This window comes from Schistosoma haematobium, chromosome 2, assembly GCF_000699445.3.
Source record: "Schistosoma haematobium chromosome 2, whole genome shotgun sequence".
In the NCBI taxonomy this organism is placed as follows: domain Eukaryota; kingdom Metazoa; phylum Platyhelminthes; class Trematoda; order Strigeidida; family Schistosomatidae; genus Schistosoma; species Schistosoma haematobium.
Window position 1 is genome coordinate 22,208,164 of NC_067197.1, and position 27,371 is coordinate 22,235,534.

At 33.2% G+C, this 27,371-nt stretch overlaps 1 protein-coding gene across 1 annotated transcript in view; it reads right to left on the reverse strand.

The window, feature by feature from the left end:
- MS3_00010782 (uncharacterized protein) overlaps positions 1 to 27,371 on the reverse strand; it is a gene marked incomplete at both ends in the record, with an annotated part of 69,499 nt that overhangs the window by 19,722 nt on the left and 22,406 nt on the right. The window contains 21 exons of the mRNA XM_051219182.1: positions 722 to 988; positions 1,425 to 1,977; positions 2,975 to 3,330; positions 3,436 to 3,669; positions 3,878 to 4,175; positions 6,592 to 6,737; positions 7,043 to 7,294; positions 8,388 to 8,712; positions 9,997 to 10,139; positions 10,958 to 11,713; positions 13,229 to 13,486; positions 15,297 to 15,541; positions 17,007 to 17,136; positions 18,131 to 18,265; positions 19,139 to 19,522; positions 19,637 to 20,094; positions 21,731 to 21,959; positions 22,863 to 23,068; positions 24,969 to 25,062; positions 25,846 to 25,973; positions 26,655 to 27,129. Of these exons, the coding sequence (XP_051067816.1) occupies positions 722 to 988; positions 1,425 to 1,977; positions 2,975 to 3,330; positions 3,436 to 3,669; positions 3,878 to 4,175; positions 6,592 to 6,737; positions 7,043 to 7,294; positions 8,388 to 8,712; positions 9,997 to 10,139; positions 10,958 to 11,713; positions 13,229 to 13,486; positions 15,297 to 15,541; positions 17,007 to 17,136; positions 18,131 to 18,265; positions 19,139 to 19,522; positions 19,637 to 20,094; positions 21,731 to 21,959; positions 22,863 to 23,068; positions 24,969 to 25,062; positions 25,846 to 25,973; positions 26,655 to 27,129 (6,072 nt within the window). The remainder of the gene's footprint in view (positions 1 to 721; positions 989 to 1,424; positions 1,978 to 2,974; positions 3,331 to 3,435; positions 3,670 to 3,877; positions 4,176 to 6,591; positions 6,738 to 7,042; positions 7,295 to 8,387; positions 8,713 to 9,996; positions 10,140 to 10,957; positions 11,714 to 13,228; positions 13,487 to 15,296; positions 15,542 to 17,006; positions 17,137 to 18,130; positions 18,266 to 19,138; positions 19,523 to 19,636; positions 20,095 to 21,730; positions 21,960 to 22,862; positions 23,069 to 24,968; positions 25,063 to 25,845; positions 25,974 to 26,654; positions 27,130 to 27,371) is intronic.

Here is a 27,371-nt window from a genome sequence, read left to right on the forward strand (position 1 = left end):
ATCGAAAGTAAGGCGGATGTATTCTTTTTTAATCTCAATCTAAAGCTTGAGTCCCACTATTTCTTCAATGACCCTCTTATTATTTCATCTCGAACTATATTCTCAATGTTTAATTATTTCTTATAAATGTTAATACAGTGTTCCGACCCCTTACCCCATTATCTTGATGATTTCATCTCGTTGCGCTAATGTTGTATGTCGAATAGGGTTAATGTACACTGGTTTCAGGCTTTATAGTGCTTGTCAATGAATAATAAGTACTAAAACTTAGAGATGATCAATTAGTGACAATTGTGCGAATGAATAATATTAATAAGATGATAATAATAAATTTAGTACAGACTAAGAAAAAGTAAATTAACGGGAATCACGAAATAAATTGATTTATTATTACTGACTATAGGACCTTAGTTCATGAAAGTATCAGTGAAGATAACCAATTAAAAATTTACCTTAATCAGTTGTTTATTGAAATACTGAAAGAATGTTCTTGGGGTAAATTTACCAATAAAACTATACATAATATTAACTAATAAGGTAGCTCATGTTATCTGAAGTACAGTCTCCTATTTCTATCATACACGCATCAATACCTTATGTTTCAATGAAGCTAAAACTCCAAGTTACCATCTGTGTATTTGTTTTGGTGAAAAAGAATCTAAATAAATGGACATTAATAACAACTTTGATTTCGCAAACGAGGAAAATGAATTTAACTTGCCTGTAAGTTAGCAGTTGGTGACAAACTTATTGAATTGACGAAACCTTTAACAGATGGAGCAGCATGTAATTCCATACATCTCTGTAGATCGGTTTTCGCACGGACAAGTTCTGCTATAGGTGGTGGTAATGGAGAAAAATTAGCTGAGATATTACCAACAGGTAAATTTGAAGACTGCATTTGATTAACTCCAGATCCATGAATTCCAGCGGAAGACGAGAAATTACGCCGGGACGTCCATAAAATATGGTTATCAATACCGCCAACCTAAAATAGAGGAATGATAAAAAAATTACCAACATCTATTCGAAGCGTAAAATAGTTAGCATCATGTCTAAAACTAGTAAAATTGTGGCTAGGATAAATTGCCATCGATCTACGTTGACACACTTCAAATCTGGACCATGAGGAATTCTACACGTCAGTAGTTCACAACACCTACAACGCTCGGACGAGCAGCTAATAACTTCAAGAATTAATGAAGTTTTAAATTACCCAAATCGAACAAAAATAATTATTGATTAATGTGCTTTCGACAGAGTTGGTGCACCTAGCTTTGATCTACTGGACAACAGGTTCGGATTCTATTATATCTAGCTTTAGGCAATCGAAGAGTTACTCTATATACAAAACAATATCTAACCCCAAAAGTAGTACACAAATCTGTTAAAATGGAAAATATGCAACCAAAATTAATACTTGCTTTATTTAATTCTAACTCCGCTCTTTCTAAACAAGCTTTCAATGTATCCAAATGGTTGAATACAGCATAATTAGCCATAGCCCATGACTGCCATGTATTACGACAATCTGGTGCGTGTAATGTTGCAGTTTGATAACACTGAATAACAAACGCTTGACTTTCTTCCCATGTCTGAGTTATATTGGATGTGGCCAGATTTTCATTTACTATTGATGTCGCTCCAGCAGCAGAAGCAGCTCGACGAATCCGCGAACCATTACGATTACTTGATTCACGTCCACCACCTACTATCCCGCTATAATTATTTGATAAACGCATTACAGCTACACGTGACATTTGAGATGGATGTATATTTTCTATCACATCATTATTAGAATTCACTTTTGATAAAGTGCGCGCTGCAGCAGCTACGGAAAACTGTAGTCCATTTCCACTGGCAGCTGTAAAGACGGAATAAGGTGTATAAGCTAATGAATGATTGTCTGTTTGGTGACTACCAGGTGGTGAACGTGTATACAATTCTGAACACCATGATCCCAATTTCAAACAACATCTAGCAATAAATGAAAGTTTGAAAATAATTAAATGTAAATAAACGAAAAATGCTAGATCGATCTCCGTGACTGATTACTAGATAGGGGTCAATAGAAAACGCTGCAACATGGTCACTATTCTAAATGACTTGACACTCCAGTTCACTATACTTTGATGCTAGATGGTTGCAAGCAAAATACGAGAAGCTCTAACTACTAGTTTCATGTTAGTTAATACCCATAAGTAGTAACATGATTGGTAGAATTTGATTAGTAATGAAGATTAGAATGATGTGATATTCGTTTCAACAATGACCAATAAGTAAAGATATTAACTCAGATCTACAGGATGACAGTTGGGGCCAGAATAGCTTAGAAGCATTTGTTGACTAACCTTTGAACTGAAGAATCTCAGTTACGAGAATGGCTTGAATAAGTTGTGGGATTAATCAAAATGTACAGTTATAACAGAACGTTTGAAGTTGACTGCTTATTACTCAATCAAATTATAACTGTTAATAACTACATGAATACGAATGTTCGATTAGTTACTTATAATTTAACGGAAAGTAGTATCAATGCATGAATCGTTTTTAACGATTTTTGACAATTATACGTAAACACATTTGATGAAATGTTTTGGATATTTATGCAAGATTCTGGTCCAAGATTCACCAATAGCATACGTGGGTAAAATGTTGTTGCAATGTATCATGAAAAGGTGGAAGCTTGAAACGTAGATAATAGGGCTTAGATTCATTTGTCTAGAGCTGACACGCTGGCAGAGGGGCTTGATGGTTGTAGGGTCCGATCCCTAGCTAGACAGCAGATTTTAAGTTTTGAAAATTTACGTATTATGAAGAAACAACTATCAAGATCTCCTGCTTTTTAGCGGTTTTCTAGCCTAACCCGTGGCATAACCACTTTTAAAAGAATTTCAATTAAATTGTAATCAGTGAAAAAAAGCGAAGCCTATAAAAAGTTGCAAGAATTATACAAAGAAAAAATAAAGCGTACTTCGCTAACAGTCTTCTTAATTCCTTCCGTTCATTAACTATTCGAATTTCTAGTTGTCTTGAATCTAAACTATCTAATGTCTCATTGGTATTCAATACATTCGGAGATAAAAGTTGAAAAACTGATGAAGATTGCTGAGCACTGTTTATCCCTGTTTCAGCTCGAAGTAATGGTTCTAACACATGTGTTTTTAAAACACATAAACGACTAACCGCTTCTTCATGTGCTCCAACTGCCCATAATAGTTTAGTATATGCGAATACAATTGCTGGATCAGAACTTGGAATAGGATCACACGGTGGAATACCAGCTGGATCTAAACCCAACAGATTTTCTAATACTTGACGTGATAGAATCTACATCAACGATGTAAACAAAACAAATAAACAACATTAAATTCACATCAATTGTGATAAATAACTATCGTGAACATCAGACGTAATTTACTGTAATCAACTTACAAAACGACCACTTCTACGACACAGTCCAGCAAAACGTAACCAAGATTTACGATCTTCATATGGTTCCAAGACTAAACTACGTAGTTGGATTATTTGACTCCAATCTTCGACTACAGAATTGCAGCCAAGTAACCGAGATTGCCATGCTTCACGAAGAATTGGACGCCTTTCCGGCATAAGTTTATATTGTATGACTTCTTCAGCTTCAGATAACAGTTGAGTGCCCACTAAATCCTGAGTATTTTAAATAAAGAATGATTTTGAAATAAGTGAATAAATGAATATTTTTAGCTTCAAAATGTAGATATTGCGATTTTATCGATGACGGAACCTTAAGTTAAATGTTACTTATCATTTTACAAACCAAGAATTTACATATAACAGTATATACTTATGACAACAGTGAATAATTACAAATATATACATATACGGTATTTCTTACAGCGTATGCACGATTGTAACTTTCTTCAGCCATAGCTGTTAAGTTAGAATCTAGGACATCACGTGCTTTCATTATGAAATCACAAGCTTTAGCATATTGTTCAGAATGTATATTTAAAACAGCTCTATAGAATGCACCATCAAAACTGTTATCAGCTGATAAAGCTTCAGTATAGCGTTCGACACGATCCCATGAATTCAGAGCCCATGCTGCACTACATGCTAACGGTGCCATTAATGCACGCATTTGATCGTTCACATCATTCCAACGTTCCCACGCCATATTGTTTAATGGAGCCCTAGATTAAAAATATATAATAACAATAACAATTATGATAATCATATAGTTTTAAGAAAACTGATAGGTCTGATATAATGGTTAGTGACACCATCAGGCTGCTTAGAACAAAAAGGGCAAACTGAGATTTTACCCTCAGACCGAATGTTTTAACAAGTTTTCCGAATTAAACAATAAGCTACAGATTATTTTAAAATGTCATGATACTAATCATCATGAATTTAAGCAATTGTTAGTTAAGTGATATCTTCGTTTGTGTTTATTTATTTTAAATGGATGGTTAAGAGATAAAACCGGTATATTGAACTCTTAAGACACTGATATCTCAGCTGGTTCCTATACTCTTGAGATTCTAAATATTAAAAACAAACTGAACGAATACCATAGGGTAGGAATATAATGATGCTTCATCTGTCCGAACTTTATTAACTGGTTTCTACTAATTTGTAATCAATCACTAGTTTTTCTATGATATTCAGATGCATTACAATGAAAAGATATCAAATATTTTGTTTGTTTTTTGACATTTATAGAGTTAATGTTGAATTTCATTGATTTTTAATATCACTAAAATGAGAATGATTCTTTGGAATTTTCAGCATGGGGTTGCGGAGATTGTTGAGCTTCATTAAAATCATGAACCACCATTGAAAGCCCGGAATAATTGAACGGTTGCTTCATCCTAGTGTGAGACTCCCTATTAGTGCGCACCCATGACTCTGAGATGGACCTGAATCCAGGACCGTCAATCTGGCGCGGACGGTTAACCTATAAACCACTGAGACGGGATCCAATGGTGTTAATGTCTAGTTTCAACGAGTCCACAACATTATATGAAATTGTTCAAACTTTTATTTAAAAATAAAATTTTTTAACATAAATTAATGTCAGTTGCAGAAACATTGTGTAAATCAAGTATCATAGAGTTACGATTTCATACGTACAGTTACATAATTAAGCTAATAATATCAATCTTTATCTAAGATAGAGAATAAGTGTAATTGTTACAACCACGCCAGTTATATTTAATATATTATACTACTGATAGATACCAATGTGGTGAATGCTACTCACAAAATTGCTCATAAGTAGCATGTGACGGAACGTAGCGTAGAAACTGTCACAGTCGTAAGACGGAGAGGAGAGTTTCAGTACTTCACAAGCACAGCTTGGGTAGAATACTTGATCAGTCGACAAGAAGACTGTTCGGATTACAGAACGAATCGGAAGATGTAAATGGATGATCAAAGGCTATGTATACACACTACAAAAGCACATTGTAATATAAACTTCTTCCGCCAGCTGCCTCGTTTTAAAGCATTAGGATCGAATAATTAAAAATATCATTTATGCTGGTTGCAGTTATTAATAAACCATATCTGTTATCCCATTTTTGGAATCGCTGTTATGAAGTAGCGTTATATGATTTGATAAAACGAACTTATTTGATTGTTAAAGTGAAAGAGTAAGATCTTAATTGATCAGTAAAAAGGAAAAATAAGATATAGCCGTCAAGTAATAGCTGCTCACTAGACGAATTATAGACATAAGCCCCCGAATAATTTGAGATCAAAGATAAGACAACTAGACAGTAGAATATATTTTCAAGTTAATAAAATGATATCGTTAAATACAGTATAATAAAACAATAAAATGTCATGAGCGATTCAAGGAAGTCAATTAATTGGTGGTTATAGATAGTTAGTCTTAATCCATCCCCGTCAACATTATCATAGCATTGACTACTACTCTTTTTAAAGCAATTTATGCTTCTTATATTTAACTGTCATAAAAATATCAGAATGTTTTAAAACCAATAGTTAAAACAAAATAATTTCAGGTTAAATTATATTAATACACCAAATATTTAAAATTCATCGACTTATTTATAACAACCACAAATACTGTGAAACTCACTAATAAAATAAAACTTGATGTATTCATATCTAAGTCATATTGATAGCGTTTCAGAATTGGTGATATTAACTAGCTATCGAAAGTAAAATGTTATGGTACATTTTGAACCGGTAGTACAATGCCTAAAAGTCAAACACTTTTACACATCAAGACACTAGTTTATGCTACATACTGCTTTAAAGGAAGTAGATTCTTTGGAAATCGATTTCCTCAAAGAAAAATTTCACGCAGAATTAGAAAATAATGGTATTTGCATAAAATTATGTGTAAATGTTATGTTTAAACAGAATAATTTACGCTAGCAAATTGTTGATACCAACTTTTATTCATTACCAGATTTACACAATCAAGTTAACCATCATCGTATGTGGTTTGAATTGAGCGGAAATTTTATCCTAATTACGTTATTTAAGAATGAGAAATTCACTGGAAAATAACTTAAAACGAAAGATATAAAATGAGATAATATTAATTTAAATAAAACAAACAATACGACTGACCATTGGCCTAAAGCTCGAAGGCATCGCATCCGACCAAGAATAAGAGAACTTTTATCTTTTATTCGATCATCTTCTAATTTACGTTCATATAAATTTAAAGCAGATTTCCAATCATGTAATTTTTCTCTCCAAACTTCTTCATTAGCCTATTGATATATAAAAGACAATAAATAAATATTGGGTATTGGTGGAAGCTAAATATTAACACTGGTGGATGCCGGCCCAGTGGTCAAGATGTTAAGTGTTTACGCACGAGACCGAAGGTCCTGCGTGCGGGATCGTGGAGGCGCACTTCTGAGGAGCCCCATACTAGAACGAAACAGCCGTCTAGTGCTTCAATGCTTTCAATGGTGGCTTAAAATTGATCCATTCATGATATCAATCTAAACTGGTAATTTGAAATAATGACTTAAAAAAATTATTACTTCACAACCCAGAATAAAAAACTTACTAGTTTATCCTGAGTGCTACGTGTTGCATATAACAATACTCCATTGGTTGCTTCTTCTAAATTCAATTTACTATATATAGTAAGTAAAGATGATAGAGTTGCCGGACTAGGACAAGAACGTTTTTCAGATTCCATGAGAAATTCTTGTTCTTTATAATATAATGCTTTAGCATACGCACGATTTTTTAATGCTCGATCAGCTAAAACACCCAAAGGTAATGGTAAGTGAACTCGATGTGATGAACTTGAATACTAAATTACAGAAATTAAAGTTTTTAAAAAGAGAGAAAAATAGATCATTAGGACATTTTATTTGATACAAATTTTAATTATGTCTTGTTGAAAACTTATTATCTTTTTAAATTCAGTAGTATTATGAAAATTGTCTTGGAAAAAAACCAATGTGGTATTGAAAGTGGTCAACAGGAAAATTTTGTAAAATGAAAGTAATAGAGAGTTTAGTTGATTTTTGCTTTACGTAAACTGTTAATTTGAGAACATAATTTTTTAGTACAAGTTCTTTTTAGGTAAACAATCCTGACAGAGTCATGTTCTGTTACCGTAAATAATACTATTGGGTATAAAGAACCCGACATATTATAACTGATAAGTGATGGCTAACTACATAAGCTTTTGAAAATATAACGTACTGTCATTAAAATATTGTATAAAGATGCTAGGTTTGAAGCTATCACGAGTTCACTTAATCTGAAAACGAGAAACAAGACTCGGTGAACAAAAACCAGTAAGCAAGCCATTGATGCGTCACAGCCCCGCTAACTAGAGGGAGAAGTCCAAGTTTGGAATGGGGAAGTATATTCTGCAAACAACTAGAAACGAGCGATAACAACAAACACAATTCAAAACGTATATATACAGTACAAAACCGTCCTTGAGGAGAATTACCAAACAGCATACTAAAAGACGCAACGGACCAATAACATTTAAGATATTTCCCAGTGGGAAATACGACATGACGGTGACAAGAGCTCCTTTGGCGTGAAAACAAAGAAATTCAAATTTCCTAAATAAAATTACAAAATTAGGTCCTTTCCCAAATGAGTTTTGGGGATCTAACGTCCCCGACAAAAGAGAATGTGATTTATCAAAGAGTTACGTACAACAGTGTTAAAATAATCAATAATGCTGTACTGTAATCAAATAAGACTATTTAAATTGCTCTTGCTATCTTTGGACCCTAAAAATAAAACAACAGATCTCTGAATGAATTTATGTGGACTATGGACAAGGTAATCAACGATGATTTGGACAGTTACATAAAATGGAGTTCTGAAGAAATGGAAAATTGAAGATTGATGTAAAAACAGAAAATAAGGAGACTTACTTTATCCATATGAGCCATGAACTCTTCAAGATTTAATATAGTTTGACTAACTTCCGGTGACTGATCTGGTACACGTAGTACGCGTTCTAAAGTATTAATTAAATCATCTTGTTGATGATAATTTAATTCAGGCCAACAACTAAGAAACGCAGCATTGAACAAAGTACGACCTATGCCAGGTGTAATAGCTGTCAACTGACTACACGCACGAATAGCAGGACTTGGTGATTCACGTAAAAGCGCCATATTTAATGTTTTCAACCACTGACTCCAATCATCATGACTAACCATACGAGAAGAATGCCAAGCACGTTCCAAATTAGTACTGTTTAAAAGGAAGGAAAGTCAAGCTAGAAGAGAAATTGATGTACACCATGGAAAACAATTTATAACATGAAAGTACAGTTACACAACAGTTTTTTAAATGAGAAAATAGCAACAAACAATATGAGGCCATTGACAAAAAGTCTTGAGACTTTCGTTTGTGATCATTGTTATTCAGTAGAGAGAGGTCTTTGTGAAGTAAAAGAAATACATGATCAAACTGGGAAAATATGTTAAATTTAACAAAAGACAGAGGGATCATCAAAAGTTATAATTAATTTGGATAAACTATATAAATAATAAATCAGTATGGAGTGTCGATTAGAACAAAGTATTATGTAAAATGAAAGAAAGAGCTTGAACAAGTTTTACTGTACCAATATCACTCTGAGCAATAAACTCGATAAAATTATCAAATGAAACATTGAAATAGATAACAATTCTACTATAAAATGGTCGTTATTGAATAATTAACATGATGGTACACAAATATCATACTGATCATTATTGAATGGATGAAAACAGAGAAATTAATATAGGTTTGAAAGAGGTGATGGTGGAGTGGTGAACCTGGAGTGGTCAAACCGAGATGTCACACAAGTCCATGAAATCGTCGATAATCGGACTATGTTAAGAGGTGTAGACTACCTGGTTAGGGTTCACGTGATTATTGTAATTAATGGTAAGAAACTTTGGGTAACATGGCTTAGGATTCTTCACAATGGGGCAGATGGATTCAATCATTATGTTCCCCTAGAACCTGGGTTCCAAAATCTCCCAATATCCTCTTGCCATTTCGATATCTAATCTTTTTTGCTACTACTGATACTGCTCCTACTTCTACAACTCTGCGACTGGCTTTTCAATAATTTTCTCGCTGTGATTGTGTTATGGCAACCAATGCACATATATATCAAGTTCTACGTTGCATATAGTGATGATGAAGTTATGAGACAAAAGCTTATCCATCTCCATATGCCGATGAGTGAAAATCACTGGTCACGTAAAATTAAATGATTATTGCTAACTCTGCATGAGTAACGTTTTGTTCGTCACAAAACTTGTAGATCTTAAGTTAAATCTCTCCTGAAAGTAATGACTGGACATGGTTTGAAAAAATAGCTGTTCAGTGTGCTGCTTGTTCCTTAGTGGTCTTCTATTTGATGTACCTTTGTGACGCACAAAGGTTTTCTTCAGTATGAAATCTTTACGAAACTAGGGATAAATTTACAAGTACTTGTGTTCATCAAATTAGGATTTTAAGCAATACAGAAAACAAACTAACTTGTTAATTTTCAAAAGTTTAACAGTTCCGGGCGTTTCTGATTCATCAACATTCAATTTTTGTGCACGATTACGTGTAGAAATGCTGGTAAATTTAACGTGCACACGATCACTAGTTGTCGGCAGATAAGCGCCTTTTTCAACCTAATAAATACATATTCAAAAATCGCCACATAAATAATTGTCATTGTGTCTACAACAGTAGAATATAGAAGCCAGCCAATAGGCAGAGCTTATATATGTAATATATGAAAACCTTAGGTAATTAGATCCATTATACTTTTTTTGACCCCCAAACGGGAGCCATACTTTTGCACTATTTCCTTATGAATGATGTCTCAGAGGTCAAACGTCTGGTCTAACATTCATGATTTAAAATTTGGATTTGTTAACGACCTATAAACTTTAAATCATATGTAGACTTTATATCACAATTATTATATAACTAAGCGTTTTCGAAACGAATTAGATAGAAACCAGTTGTTTTGATCGATATTCAGTTAATAGTTAATCGGCTACTTAAAAACTCTACTTCATTACATATTTAAACATCATATTGCTCAATTTTCTTAACAATAAACGGTATTCAGATAGTATGCTGGTTATCATAAGTATAGTAAATTTGCTAATCCTTTTGTAGAAAATTCAACATTATATCGACAACAGGCATATCATGACGTTTTGAGATGGTGAAAATTTGTAGCTCAACAGGATATATATAGTGCAGTGTTTTATCACGAAAATAAATTTCTAATTACCTCCAGTTGAACTTTAATAAGTGACTCTCCTTTTATAGTATATGTAAACTAACAAATTCAGATAACGAAATTTCAAAAAAAATCAGATATTCTTTGTCATATTAAAATATGACCACAATACAAAAAAGCCATGCAATTCATTACACACAACACTGTCTATAAGAGATAATAAAGATAGAATTTCAAAGATAAAAAAGTACTTACTTGTCCAAGCACCGTATTAAATCGAGGTGTGTGTAACTGCAAACGACTTTGCATTTTTTGTACTAAAGGCAGGAAAAATTTGAATTTTTGACCCATACGATACAACAATCCAGTTAATACATCCATAGCTGGTACACGAAGTTGATTAATTGCATTCAAACATGCTTGACTACCCAACGAAGCTGATGATTTTGTCGACGATAAATGATGTTGTTGATGTAATAACTGTTGATAACTTTGATGACATGATTCCAATGTTAAAAGTAAACGGCATACTGGATGAATTATTTGTCCAGCGAAATCATCTAAATCAACACAATCTGTAAATCTTGCTAAACATTCTAAACACGCTCTACGAAGATGTACGCTACCCACTTTATTAGGTAATATTTGTTGATTTAAACCATTTGTTGAAGTTCTTGTATTCGATGCCTGAATTCCACCTACATTTGTATCATTAGTTGACATACAATTATTTTCAGGAACGCTGCTAAAAATATTCGACAAATCAATAGTATCTGTGTCTAACTGTGATTTAGAGTTAGGTATAGTTGAATGGGAAGTTGACGTTGAAGAAGTAGTAGCAGTTGTAGTAGTAGTGGAAGTGATGCAATTCGATGAATATTCTGAAACACTATTTAATAACACAGAAAGACTTGCTTCACTGGTAATATCAATTAAACTTGATATTGCAGGAACAATAATATGAGCATAATCCTTAAGTGTGTATCCAAATTCTGGAAGAACTTCTAAAAGCTGATCCCCAAGAAACAAATATATATCGAAAAAAAAATAAGTCAACGTGAAGACTGAAAATATATATAACAATGACAGTCAAATAAAAAAGCTATTTACTTATTTACTTATCTTTCATATTCACAATTTCAATAATAAATTACAAATTATTTCTAATTACAAAATAACTAACAAAATCACAGAAAATGTATCTCATATAGCGTTATAATATCTGTTATCTCAGTAGTGAAAAGTTTGCACAGTAATAGTAATGGTAATAATTGCTTAATTTAACACAATACGGAACCAAGAATACGGACTTTAAACATTTTTGTATAAAATTCAATAATTTCGTAAAATGGCCAACAGAGTTACCTTTGGATAGCACTCAGAACGTTCAGAATGAAAAATGACAGTATTAAACATGTTCAATGTTCACTTATGCTTATCTAAATTGTATATAACTCACAAACCAATCCTGTCCCTAAATCCTAACTATAACAGTGATTTTTAATCTGTAGCCTAATTTCTGAATTCTGAACCTTAAACCCATAATATTAACCCTAAATGCCTAATCTTAACATTTACCAGTAACCATGTGGGAACTCCTAAAAGATAGATATTCAATATATATATGTTTTACGGTTTTTTAATTTAGGGTCAGAAAATTCTGTAGAGGACCTTAACAGATCTATTAATCATATGAAATGTTTTTGCATAAGTTTAGTATCTTAAAGATAGATTTTCAATGATTATTCTATAAATGTATGGACACATCAGACGGTTAGCATATCAGTTAAAAAAAACCTAGAAAATATTTCTTATAAGATTTGCAAAGTTATAAAATGGATGATTCAAAGGTTTGACAAGATCGCCTTGAAATATCTAGCATCCAACTATTGAAGATCCCTGAAATAACATTAGTTAGGTATACACTATCATGGAACTTTTTGAAGAAGCACTGGTACCAAAAAAACCGCAGGCAAACTACATAATTTTAACTGACGTACTTTACGACAGTAATGCAAGGCAGAGGATATTGTGTTACGCTCCACACTCGGTTCACAAAGAATCTAAGCGAGAGGTTCGATCAATGATAAGTCAGTCTATAAAAGAATTATTCATTATTTTCAAATGAACACACAAGATGTGAGATAAGAAGAGTAGAAACTGTTTAATACTTATTAGTGAGCAGTCTGACTTTCCACTAGAAGTTTAGAATTTCTGCATCGATCCAACTACATTGGTTTAATACTAAGACCCATAAGCATTGAGAGATGTTTAGTTGATTTGGGAATCAACTATATAAGAATTTGTGTTCAAGATGTTTAGTTGATTGAGTCTAAAAATATCAAATAACGATATCAAACGTAATAACCAAAAGACTAATGCACAAATCTATACAACTTAAAGGTTTTAGCTGACACACGAAAACAAATAATCAACGTATACGAATTGAATATTGGTAAGTCATATTATTAATTATTTACTGATATTCAATGAATATAAAATATATACAGAATAGTCAACACTTACAGCTATTAAATTTGATTCATTTGATTCATGATGAAACATTCTCAATATGGTTGGTATAAGACGTGTTAAATATGTACGAAATTCAGCGCCTAATACAGATGACATTGGACTTAATAAACCAATACATGCACGCTGAACGTTTGGAGCAATCCACCAATGTGTGATTAATAAGTCAACTACTTCATGTGCAAATTCCTTTGTATTCAATTGCACGATGGTCATTACATTACCCAATTGACGAATAAGAAACTCTTGTAACTTGAATAAATAAATACATAAAATACGAATGTGCGGTTGCAGAACAACATAGAAAATTACTCAAAAATTTCATGATTTAAAATGATTAAACTATCTGAGATCAACAAATTAACTAAACGGAAATGTTTATACTATTCATTAGTAAACATATTCCGATTTTGTCAAACAAAATCTATACAGAAGCATTACTGGAATGATTTTGAGGACATAAACCTTAATTATTGATTCACTTGGTATTGTTTTGCTTGTATCTTCCCATTGAGGTTTAAGACTGCAATTGATCAGTCTGTTATTGGCATATGTGCAAACTGTGCGTAGGCCTCGATATTGCCTTAATTCACAGGCTTTTATAAGCAAAGATGGATAGTGGTTAGCAGTGGAATCCAGGATGCGCGTTTCGTCCCATTTGGGACTCGTCAGCTGGATGTACCTGCATCTCAGAGTTGATGTTCACTCCGGGACTCGAACCCAGTATCATTCGCTTCAAACGTCATCGCGTTATACACTCAGCTACTCAATAGCTGCTATCCACTATCCATCTTTGCTTAATTACTGAGTTGCAAATTCTAATTTATTTCATTTTAATCTTGATAATTCAGATAAACGACTAGCCTGACACCACCAATGTACAGATTGATTCTACAAAGTAATAATAAATATGCACAAGAAAAGATTATTTTTCATATTATCGAATTGGTAGTAATATGATGTACGATACTTATGTCGCTGGAGAGCAGGCGTTGGACGTCTCGAGTTACTGGGCAGACATCGGACTAGGTGGCCCGGGAGGTCGACATCGCTACGGAAGTTGGTGCGCCGGTGGACTCGACGTTTTGACGGAGATCGTGTCACCGAGTGCGACAAAGAATAAAGTGGCATGGTGAGCAAAACGACTGCGAGAGCGACAGTTTAAAGAAGGGACGAGTGTGGTGTATGCTACTTATGTCTATCGACATAAGTTGTATGTAACGCCAGTCCGAAGTGAAAGATTGAAATGAAGAGATAGAAAGGAAAATAAAAGAATTGGAACAAAACAGAATTGGAAGAGTCATGAAGGACGTAAAGGACAACTGAAAGATGTGCAAATGATGTATCATTTTCAAATTTTACTAAACCACTGTGTGACTTTGCATTAAACAATAAACTGTTCTTCCCCACATGAGTTCTCATTCACTATAGTAGTACTAGTGATGGAAATCGTAAGAAATATCTTTTAGTAGAGTGAATAATAATTACGTACGTCAATAAATGAACCTTAGAATATGAGACAACAGAGCATTGAACACTTTTTTCGTTCTAGTGTAGGATTCAGACGTGCGCGATCAATATCAACATCATTGGATGTCGCAGAGAAATTGTTGTCCTTAGACTATTGAGTAGTTCATAAATCAAACTTCAGTCGACTTTTGAGATGTTGCGCAACCATCCATTGTCATCAGTGGTAAGTGTATTACCTCCTACACGAATGAAATTTAATAAACTGCATCAATCATCGCGAAAAGTTTCCAAATAAAAAATCGTAACTCGTATACCAAAGATAGAAATATACGACTGTGTTTCTTCAGAAGCCTACATAATTGATTGACACAATTTAGGTTTAAATTTAACTTAGCTACATATATTTTGAATAGCTGGGCAGTACTGTCAGTTTCGAAACACAATAATCATGGCTTACACAATATAAAATATGAAGAAGATCAAATACAGACAACAATTAACCGTTCCAGAAAATTTTTAATTTATAATTATTTTTATTAAACCAAAAGACACGTTTCTTACGAAAGAATGCATACAAGTACACCCAGCTTACTCTAGCATCACGTGTGTTTTCTAAACACCGAAAATAATCAGGTATAAGCTGACGTAGATAAATTACTGAACGTGGACCCAATAGTTTTAAAACATAAACTATCGTATGTACAATGCTACCATACTGGCTGTGAAGTGCAGGATCACGTAGCGAATGAATCAGTGCAGATAGAGCACAAACTGAGAAGAAAATATCACGACTTTCCCAAGACAAATTGATAACGAGTTCTGATTGGGTTATATCAACTGGTTGAAAAGCGAGTAAAAAATCAAAGGAATACAATCATTGATTATATTAAATAATTAATGTTTTGTGCCAATATATTATCAAGTAAATTTCTTACGTTAACATGTTTACAATAGGTCGAAAATCTAGTAAGCTTACTTAATTTACAATAACAGAGATGTTATAAATTACTTAGTGGTAAGTATCAAATTTTTATCTAGAAGTGAGTACTGCAAAAACTGAAAGACATATGTAATCTTACAAGAATGTAAGCGAGAATAACAAACGAATAAGAATGATGTACATATATATTATCTTCGGTGGAATCACAACCTCCGTTTACTACACTAATTTAATTAACAAGAAAACCTTTTTATTTCTATTAAGTTATCTGTTATCTCATTCATTTAAACAAATAACCTTAAATTTATCGAGTGATTTTTGTTCATTTAACTTCCTGTGTAAACCTTTTTTTGCAATTATTGAGTTGTTATGGTTCTAGAAAATTCTCTTGTGCATTCTACGTCACATTCCTAACGACTTTCTAGGTAGGAAAGTTAATAGATAACCGTGATTTTTTTTTACCTATTTATAGTCACAAGTATTGGTTGTTGTACATTGATTATCCTATCTACACATTTAGTTACATTATTACAGGTTGTAAGCAAACGATAATAACACGTGAAATACAGCGAAGTTAAAATATTTCGTTTTCAGTGTTGATTTAGCTTTATCCCAATTTATAAAAAGGAATGAGTTAGATAAAAATGAATGTATACTTATTTAAAGTCAAAAAGACGATTTATAAGAAATAGCTTAGCCAAAAAAGTTATAGAACACAGAAATAGGTAAACATTTTTTTATTTATTACTCCGGATTTTTCATTGACGCCCAACTAAGCTTTGGAACTAAATGTACTTCGATTGTTAAAATACAAACCTATTATCCTCAAAGAAATTACCATTGAGCTGTTTAGACAGTGACTGTCTTTATGTACGATTCCGGTATCTATTTCTTTTCTCAGTATTAATCAATATCATGCTTTCGCAGTATTAAATCACTAAATGATTTTCACATGAACAACAAAAAGCACTGAACAGCTGTAACGTAATAGTACAGAATCCTCAGAAGTATACATATTAGAGCGTAACCATATCGGATCTGAGATAGTTATTCAACACAGCCAACAGATGATCGCGAAATGGTTGAAGTTAGACATCTACACCCTTGAATGAAGGCTCAGCGGTCTAGAGGTTAGGCTTTCCACGCGCGAGATCAAAAGTTCGTGATTTAGAACTATGAGAACTCTAAAATCTCTATAAACCCATCAACAGTAACAATATCATGTTTGTTCAGTCCATTTTCCTGATCGAATTATATCGACTAATTTGTATTATGTTTTGCTAAAACATTTGACTTTGATTATCCTAGATATTAACTACTAGAAGACAAAAATTAACACTAAGTAATTATCAAGCCACTTACCATCTTTGCGTTCAACTACTTCATGATGACTCACAGCAATTCCTGTATCGCCGTATGTATCGACTTGACCGGAATACAATTTGAACTTGAAGGGATCTAGTGCACCAAGAACACCAAGAGCTCTCAATACCTAATAGCAGGAATTCAAATATTTCAATAAAGTATAAAGTTCTAAGGAAAATAGAATTCAAAAAGAATAAACTTATCCAAACTCATAGAAAGCTAACAACGATTGAAAATGGACTACTAAATCGTAACACAAAAGATATGTAACAGTTTATACCTTAAAATAAGCACCTCACTAAACTATCAGTGGAAAATGTTTCAGTGTAACTCATTACTGATTTGCAGTTTAGGATATTGGAATCCTAAAACGAGAGCTTTGTATATTTTTAGTTGATCGATACATGTTGGGTGTGATTTCACAATTGGAAAGAAAGCAGAGAGAAATAGGCTTTAGCATAAATATGATGAAGTGGAACAGACAGAAATAGAAAAGAATTTTATGATGGGACAATACAAGACATCATAAAGATAATTAAATGAGGCAATCAAAAAGTTTGATAGATCAACTGAAGTTCCAAGTATGAAACCAACATGTGACTACATATGTATAAATTTATTGAATATTGAACTCATTTTGAGAATCGAACCATAAGAATAAAGTTTTTAACATTGAACATAAAACTTGCATTCTGAATTTTATGACGATTATATCAAACCAGATTATATATGAGCGTTCTAGTTGTCAATCAAAGAAAACTGAAAATGACTAGTCATGCTCATTAGGTAAGATTCTTATTATAACCAGAAGAAAAAATCAAATGCTAAATTTGTAACATTTAATATTTATAATCAGTTATTCAGTGAATAATGTTACCTTTATTGGTGCAAGCACATAGTATATTATGATTTCAAAGATTGTGGCAAGTTGTTTTAACACTGTGAGGCAGAATTTAGAGGAAATATGAATATTCAGTAACTAGTTTAACAATCAACATACGAATTAACACAACTGAATGGATTCTATTGAAGTAAAAAAAAGTGGGGTTTTTTCAAGCTTACAGAACTAGTAAATAAATATCCAATAGATACAAAAATTAAAGCATCAATGTTAAATCTACCTCTTGACGGATACATTTGATTTCTTCACGTTTAAGCATACCTAACAGAATATTCAACAATTGAGGATAACGTTTATACGAAATAACAACATAACCAGTGTGAGAAACTAGTCTAGTTAGAGTCCAAACAGCAATCTACAATAGGGAATGAAAGAAAAAAACATACAAATCAAAATGCGAAGTAAGAAATATTCCATTCAAAAGATACAACTTATTATGAAGTAAACTGCTTTTAAAAAATCATTATTCCTACAACTGAATAGAAATGCATACAAAACAAAAAAAGAACCACAAGTATTTGACGATAAAAAAACACTAGAAAAGAAAATGTCCCTAATAAAATTAAATGAACAGGAATTCATCAGATTAGAGAAATAAGTGAACTTCATTTAACAATAATTAATATATCCACAGAAGAATAACTGAATCCATAACAGTCTAAGGCCTTGATCAATGTGAAACAAAAAGATTTAAATAATATGCGGCAATAAATAAGAACGAGTATTACCGTAGTAAGAGAAACAGAACATCATGTTTAACAACGAATAGTGGAACGAAGGGTATATATATATATATGCTCAAGGTCTTCTGGAGGTATTGATGGATGTTAAGTAGAAGATGCTGCCCACAAGATTGCTTGTAAGTATTAGGTAGCGGAATGTGGTGTCGAAGATGTCACAGTCGTCAAATGGAGAGAAAAGCTTCGGGACATCAAAAGCATAGCGTGAGCAGACCACAGCGCAAGATGCAAAAAGACGACCGAAGTTTATGAATACTTATTCCACGCTTCGTAATTTCTGACAACAAACGTTCCTTCTGCCCACTGCCATGTCCTACACTAGGACAAAACATGGTTTGTGTAAAGCATATAAAGATAATGAATAGAAAAGAAATAAAAAGGTTCTGCTAGACAGAAAATATTTGTGATTGATTATCTGATAAATATGAATGTAATTTATAAATAAAACAAAATTGTGTAAAATGAATAAATGAAACGCAACAACTTACTGATCGCTTTAAAAAACATGATGTATCTTGCATCATATAGGCTAGAATCGGTATAAATTCATCCATATAATGATAAATAGAACGTGGCGCTACAGCAGCTAGTCGCCCTAATGTTGTAAATAGAGCAACAACTACAGGTGTTGGTTCAGTCCAATGAGCTGTTGATGCATTTTCATTCATTCTAGACATGCTGTATTCCGACCATGATTGATTTCTACTAGAATACTGATTTCCAAGCATATATGAATCAATCAGAGGTGTTGAATTTAGAAGATATGCAGATGGTGGGCATGCTCCAGGAGGAAATTCAAAATTGAAATAATTATAGCTATTGCGATCAAAATTCAAAGTACCGAAGCGTTCAACAATTGCCGCTAGATCATGCTAAATTTTTAGAAAAAACAAATGAATAAAATAATAAACTGTACATCGAAAATATACTTTAAAGATTAGAAGTAACATTGACCGGTTGAAAAAATCAGGAAAAATAGGACTAACCATAGGTACATCGGATTTACAACCATAATTTGGAACCAAACCAGTTCCAAATAGATTCTTTGCGTCTGCATTGAATATTCCGACACAGCCACCACTAGTAGTATTAGTAGTACTTTGACCAGTTGCAGCCATTACTGCACCAGCAGCGGCTGCAGCCGCTGTCGCCGCTCCCGTAGCCATAGCGACTGCATTCGCAGCAGCTAGAGCTGGGCCAATTTGATTTGCCCCAATGTGACCAGTAGGAGCACGTCGTGTTAAACGTTGTGATGCATTGGAGGTAAGAGGGCAATGTAGACCACCAGCTAGACCAGTGGAGGCTGCAACGGCGGAAGCAATCGCATTTGCAGAAGCTGCAGCAGCATTTGCAGCAATTTGTGTAGTTAAAATTACATTTTGAATTAATTGAATACTTGCAGGTAAACGTTCAGTGGGTAAAATAGATGAAGAACAATCGATTTCTATGGAAATAGTGTGGAGAAAGAAAAGTGATATGAAAGTTAGAACTAGAAAAACAGAACTACGATACGAAATGTGTGTATGTGTATATATTAATAGCATTAACACCACGGTCATTTTGCAATTTTCCAATCATCAAAAAATTCTCATCACACTAAAACACCAATAAATGAATGAAGAATATTCTTTTCAATAAATTCGCTTCACGTTCTACAATTATATATCCCAATTCAGAATCCGAAGAGTGGTCAGATTTAAGGTAAAATACATTGTTCGAAATTATAGAATGTGAATTTAGGATTATTTGTAATCTAAAATGAAGTCATTAATGTTGTGATGACTAATATGAAGTGTTGACCTGAATAAGTTGATACGTTAAATGAAATTGTGAGATTAATGATCAGAATATATATGGTTAACATGGAATTAAAGAGATAATAGGGTAATTACAAGTCAGAAATCAAGTAATTTATAGTGGATAATTTATAAACAAACATTCAACTATGAAATAAGAGCATAAGCAAGGCCTAACTGTTAGCGAAAATTTTCTGTATATATGCCTATGATTTAGAGTTGATGCACCCAGAGCAATGCTATTATTAAAGTTGTATAGATTAATCCACAGAACCACTAATGCGTATAAACTAAAATGAATGTTTTCCATATATCTGATGGTCCTTCTGAGATTGAAAGATAAATTACCTAGACTAGTTACCTCATTCTGTATCTATTCATCCAACTGTTCTTGTGGAGAATAATGTATACATATATATTTATTTATTTATTTCAACACATAGATAATGGTACAAAGAGGCACCAAATACATATGCGCCACACAAATCTCATTCGATATGTGTGAGGGGCTGTGATACTGCCCGGGTGCCCAGACCGAAGCAGGTGGTTTTCTTAGGGGGCCACACCCGGAGCCTTCGACATGAAGGTCTGATGCACAAGGCACTGGAGCATCGTAAGGAGATGCAGTCCCATGGAAGCCGGTGACCAACGATTGGTTCATACGCCATTTGGTCCCGCAGGATACTGGAGCCCATGTGCACCATTGGTTTGGAATCCGGTCAAAGCGCCGGACATTCGCTTTTCGTCCTCTCGATTTCGTAAACAACACCCCTGCCACGAGAAGGCAGTGAGTAGGACTTCCCTGGCAGAAGCTATATACGCGTGGCCGTGTGAGAGCATTTCGAGAGGGAGAGCGGAGACAATGGTGATCTGCGAAGTCACATTACATTCATTGTTGAGTTTTGAGAATACAGGATGGATAAAGATAATAATAATTTGTAGTGATTTCTCTTCGCTACCACGGATCAAATCAGTCTGACCACAATTTCAGTTCATTAATGTCTTTCGGATTTAATTAGTGCAAAAATAACTAAGTTTTAAAATTATTTTATCTTCATTGAACTTAATTAAATTAAACCGAATATACTGTCATCAAATATTAACCATTCATGACTGTGTCTTGAAACCTGGTAGTGATAATTTGAGAGACTGAATTTCACGGTATTCATAAATTCAGCTACAAATTTCCCAGTGTTATTTTTTAAAAAAAAAAACAATTATGAAAATAATATTTATTTAAAATAATAAATTTTATACTACTACTATTATTTATAACAATCTTACCTTTATTATTTGTAAAAGTGGAATTTTGAAGTCTAGAAAAACTAGTCACTGTTAAACTAGCACGTAATGATGCTGGTAAAGCTTGTCGAATACGTGGTAATAAAATATGAATTAATGGTTCAGAGTAAGGAATAAGAAATCTAGGTGCTGTAGCAATTAAACACGCTAATAATAAAGCTGATTGTTCTTTGTTTCTAGTTGAACCACTATGAGATAGATCATTCAAAGTCTAAAAAAATAAATGAAGTAAGGATTCATAAAGGTTGGGTAAATTAGTTAAATATACCATTGGAATACAAACAAATGTGTATATTCGAGATTGAATATTGTTTTGCACTAAAATTTGTTTAATTGAGATTTCGTTTTCTTTTCAAGTTTACGAATATTATATTACAGATTGTGATAACAATTTAGAGAAAATGAATATAAGAAAATATTGAATCTTTTGTTTCACTCTGGTTTGACATGAATTAATTTAATTAATGTGGTTGCATAGATTTGAACTTACATGAATATCTAATAGTTTACTGAAACTTGAAATTAACGAATCCGAAAAAAAATACCCAGTAGACTGTAGATCTGGCCATAAATATATCATTAACCAAAATTTTAATTTATTATCACTACTTGAAATAGATATATGAATTGATGAAGTGGTATTCATTGAATTGAAAATATTATTTAGCCTTCCTTTTAATCCTGCTGTACGAAAGATGCACGTCGAATTAGTGATTATCTACTCAAACACTAGTAGTGGGATGATAATTGTTCACTTTACCGTTCAAATTGAATATTATCATGGATATTCTGGTATAGGGAAAACGTTTGTCATCTGTCTCTTCAAGAAACAGTTCCCTATTTAAACTATCTTTAAGAGTTACAATAAGTAGACAACATACTCCTGTTTATGAGACACTGACGCTGAAGTACTCTGCTATTTTGCATGGGATTTCAAGAATTTTCAAAGTGAGTTTCTCAACTCCCGCGTATACACTGATGCTCAGCCAACAAAGAATGAAGTAGTCAATGAGGAAGACTACCCCACATAGTTTAAACAAATGAACTATCGCACTCAAGTCTACCTACAGTGAACAACTTAATACGAAAGAATAATGTGGTAAACGTAACTTACATGTAACAAAACTTTTCGTAGATTAGGTTGAACGCATGCAGGATTAATATCCGATAAACGACCTAGACGTTGCATTACCAAACAGCGAATATCAAAAACTTCATCGTACAAAGCCAAGAAAAGATAATTTAAGTGATCTGATTGAGCTAAATGAAGATCGAAACGTTGATCAAAGGATAGGAATACACAACGCCGAACATCAGGATCTAAAATAAAAAAATATGCTAATAAACGTTAAACTCCCCGACAAAACAAACTTATATAAGACCAAGTGAATACAATGAATAATTTCATTCGTAAACCTATCAAATATATATCTATACATTAAATGACATCGACCATCCGACAGTGAATGATTTTGAAATGGCGTTGCATTCACGGAGCTAGATAATTAAACTGTAAAGCTTTTTCACTATCGTTCTGGACAACAGAAATACCTGTTGTCCAACTCAGAGAGTTCGTAATTACTAAAAACACAATGAATAATGCAACTCAGCGCAAACAATCTTAGTATATAGCATCAAGTTCAGTTACCTATTAAACACTAATGTTAACTTCAATCAACAAGTTTCACTCATCACATATACACTGACATAAACATACATTACTTGTTAAACGTATCAATTGTTTGACTTGCATTAATTGATTAATCATTAGTTTAACTAGGTAATGTAATTAATTTACCAAGCAAAGATTTATGTACTCAATTTACATGAAGACTAGTGATACTAATAAACTAAAGTGAATGAAGAGTTTGGACCTGGTATTTAGTGAGTCAATTACATTAACTTATAAACCATCCTTGTAAATTCAGCTTATTATGAAAACTGTTATAAGGATTCCAATTCAGAAAATAAGGTATTATTATCTTGAAATTAAGAGTAGACATGTGGGCAGTGCAAAAAAAGTGGAAAATATTTAGGTTAATTTAAAGGATAGGGAAATTTAATGAAAGTTAGATTGATAACATTGTAAGTTTGAAAAGTAAACAATAAAAGGTATTTTTACATGCTAATTAAATTAATTATGGTCATTTATTGGTGGGAGACTATCAAAAGTTATTGATATTAATTAAAAAGCAATACAAAAGGCAAAAACTTTGAGATATTTATTTAAAGTAGTGTAAAATAACAGGACATATGTTTATTTTACTTCAGACAGAAAAATGGCTACAACTACTTGTAACCTAGGATATTTATTTATTTGAACACAAAAATACTGGCACAAGGGGGCACCAAATACATATGGGCCACACAAATCTCATCTGATATGTGTGAGGGCTGTGATACTGCTCGGGTGCCCAGACCGAAGCAGGTGGTTTTCTTAGGGAGCCACACCCGGAGCCTTCGACATGAAGGTCTGATGCACAAGGCACTGGAGCATCGTAAGGAGATGCAGTCCCATGGAAGCCGGTGACCAACGATTGGTTCATACGCCATTTGTTCCCGCAGGATACTGGAGGTCATGTGCACCATTGGTTTGGAATCAGGGTTTTCCAACTCCCCTAGGTCGACTCTCAGTATCCATCAACCTGGTTAAAGCGCCGGACATTCGCTTTTCGTCCTCTCGATTTCGTAAACAACATCCCCGCCACAAGAAGGCAATGAGTAGGACTTCCCTGGCAGAGGTTATATACGCGTGGCCATGTGACAGCATTTCGAGAGGGAGAGCGGACTCTCCCCACTCTTGGCCGTACCAGGGCATTTGGGGGCAACCTTGGATAAAGATAAACTGACTTGACTTTTTATACTCCGAACAGTTCAGAAAGAGTCAATCAAAAAAAGTTGGCAAGACATTAAAATCAACAAGGATAAGGAATAGGAAGACAAAATAATTGAATATTACATTATTTGAGACTGTAGATAAATTTAATTTCATGGTAGATTGGGATTGTTGATTGTGGCAACTAGACAATAGGATAGTAGATTACAAGTGAACTTGAATTCCATGCATTTTACCAATACTTAAGTTTTGATATTCTCCAGTGCAAGATTTCTTAGAATTAATCAATTAGTCTATGTTAGTACCATAGTGGATGACTAGTACTACCAAAATTCGGTCATATCAAATATTAAACATTTCGAAAACGACAAATAATACACTTACCTGGATCACTTATTCCTACAGTCAGCAACTTATTTAAAACGTCAGCAACCGTATTCAAAGCTGGTCGAGCATACCATTGTTGTGTTTCAGTGGACTAAAAACAAAGAGACATAGTCTAAAGTAGAAATATACGAACACAAGATATCTTATAAAATGGATAGTAATTGCATGGACCTGAACCAAAAAGCAGACTACTTTTTACAGAGCTTAGATCAGTAGGAAAACAGATCATAAACTAACGTCATAGTTTGGCTATCTTTAACCGCTTAGTTTATCTAATCTTAGCATCAACGAAAATGTAACGCCAAGGTAGATATGTAATGAAGATTAGAATAAATTGTACGCATTATCTAACGGATCACTGGCGCAACGTTCATTGTGGCTTTTTTCCGAATGAGTCTAAGTAGGATTTTCACACTGACACCTTTTGCAAGTTTTCACAAAGTGGACTTTTTATCTTCAAGGTACAGTTGATTTGGTTTTTCATAGTGCTTGAGCTTAGCAAGGAATCGAATATCTATAGTAATTCATTCAAGAAAAATCTAGACATTCATTAGCTTTTTCTAATTTTCCATTGAAGGATGTTAACAGTTTTTAGCTCAGCTTTGAGGAAGACTGGGGGTTATATCATATTATTCATGGAATAAACTCTTAGTTATATCAGTTATATTTCCTAAACATATCGTTTACAACCTCATCGAGTTGAGCTCGATGACCAATTGCAGTTTTTTCCACTTATCATCAATTTCTTCTTAGAGTATCAATACTGTACAATATCAGCTGATGCTTAGAGATTAAATATCTATAAAGCAAGTTAGAAAAGACCATTATTAGTACACAAAATATGAAATCATTAGTTATGAACTAATTAACTAACCTTGAGCCAAGGAATCATTAGATGAGCACACGTTTTAACCGCTTCCAAACGGATTTCTTTTACTTCGCATGTACCAATTGATATAAAATTCTCACAAATATGTCGAACAAAATGTGCCAAAGTATGACCTGCGTCATCATTTTTTCATAATAACAAAACAAAAGTAGTCTTTGAATATGAATAGACAGAGAGTCAACGAATATAGACAATGATCGATTTATGAAGTAGCAAATTATGAGTTCAACTATTATCCAAATGTTTATCACTGTAGTAAAGGCTAACTGATTGAATTTCCTGAAAATTATTTTGGCCTTTTTGGAGAAAAGGACCATCTAAATTATCTTTAAACTGCGATCACCATCCTGTTTGGGGGAATCTTAGAGATTACGACCGTTTCTAATCGACCTACAAATGAGCTCTGATAAACCATGCTGTGAATGTATTACAAAAAACTAACTTTCCAATTTGACTTTATTGAACTGATTAATATGATTCTAGTACAGTGATTGACAGTTTGAGCATTAATTCAACATATTCCCATAAAGTAATAATGAAAACTACATATTTTGATTTATTCAAACGACCAAAACTGATTGTTCTACAAAAACGTGTAAATTGGTGCTTCCGAAGATATCAAGCACAACAGAAATATTCGTATAACAATACTCAACGTAGATCTGTTGTCTAAAAACATTGAACAAATAGTAATTTGGTCAGGAAAATGATTACCATGGGTCAGAAAAGGATTTACGTTAATATTAACTACAATGGTACAAGAAATAGAAAAGTTACGATAATACTCCATTTACCATCAAAATTGAAACTCCCAAGAGTTTTCAATGCCAAAGCCACAACTGCTACATCTGTAGATAATTCTCCAGAGGCTGAAAATCCTCCAGGAATAGCTACATGAGTAAACTCAGACCCAGTAGCATTTAATCCTGTAGAACTAGTCTGCTTTGAACTATGACTTTTTGTGGACGGTCCAAAAACAAAACGTGTTGCAGAGGACAATGGAAAAGCACTTGTACTGGAACTCACTGTATTAGCACCTACAGCCAACGCGGAAGAACATGTATTATTTGAACTTAAAGTAGGCACATTTGTTCCAGAACTTCCACTATGAATAGTTCCGCCGACAAGATTTATTAGATTCGGAAAAAAAGATAGAGTTGATACAGTGCTATCCCCACTAGCAGTATTTGTTATATATGAATGAAGGTGACTGAAGCTACCTCCACTATTATTCATTAAAACTAAACTGATGTTGTTTAGCAGACAATCCTACATCAATTAAAAAAGGGATTAAGTGTTGGTTGATTAAGTTTGCTAGTTACAGACAAATGTGATATTTGATCACAGACAAAAACATGCATGTCATACAGATACATAAAACTTGGAAAAATTACACTCTAAGAGTTTCTTGATTGATAATAAACCACTCAAAATGTGGTTAAATGGTATACAACTCTAATTCCGTAGTACCAGTAATAAGTCAAATAAAATATATTTAATAAATCCTAACT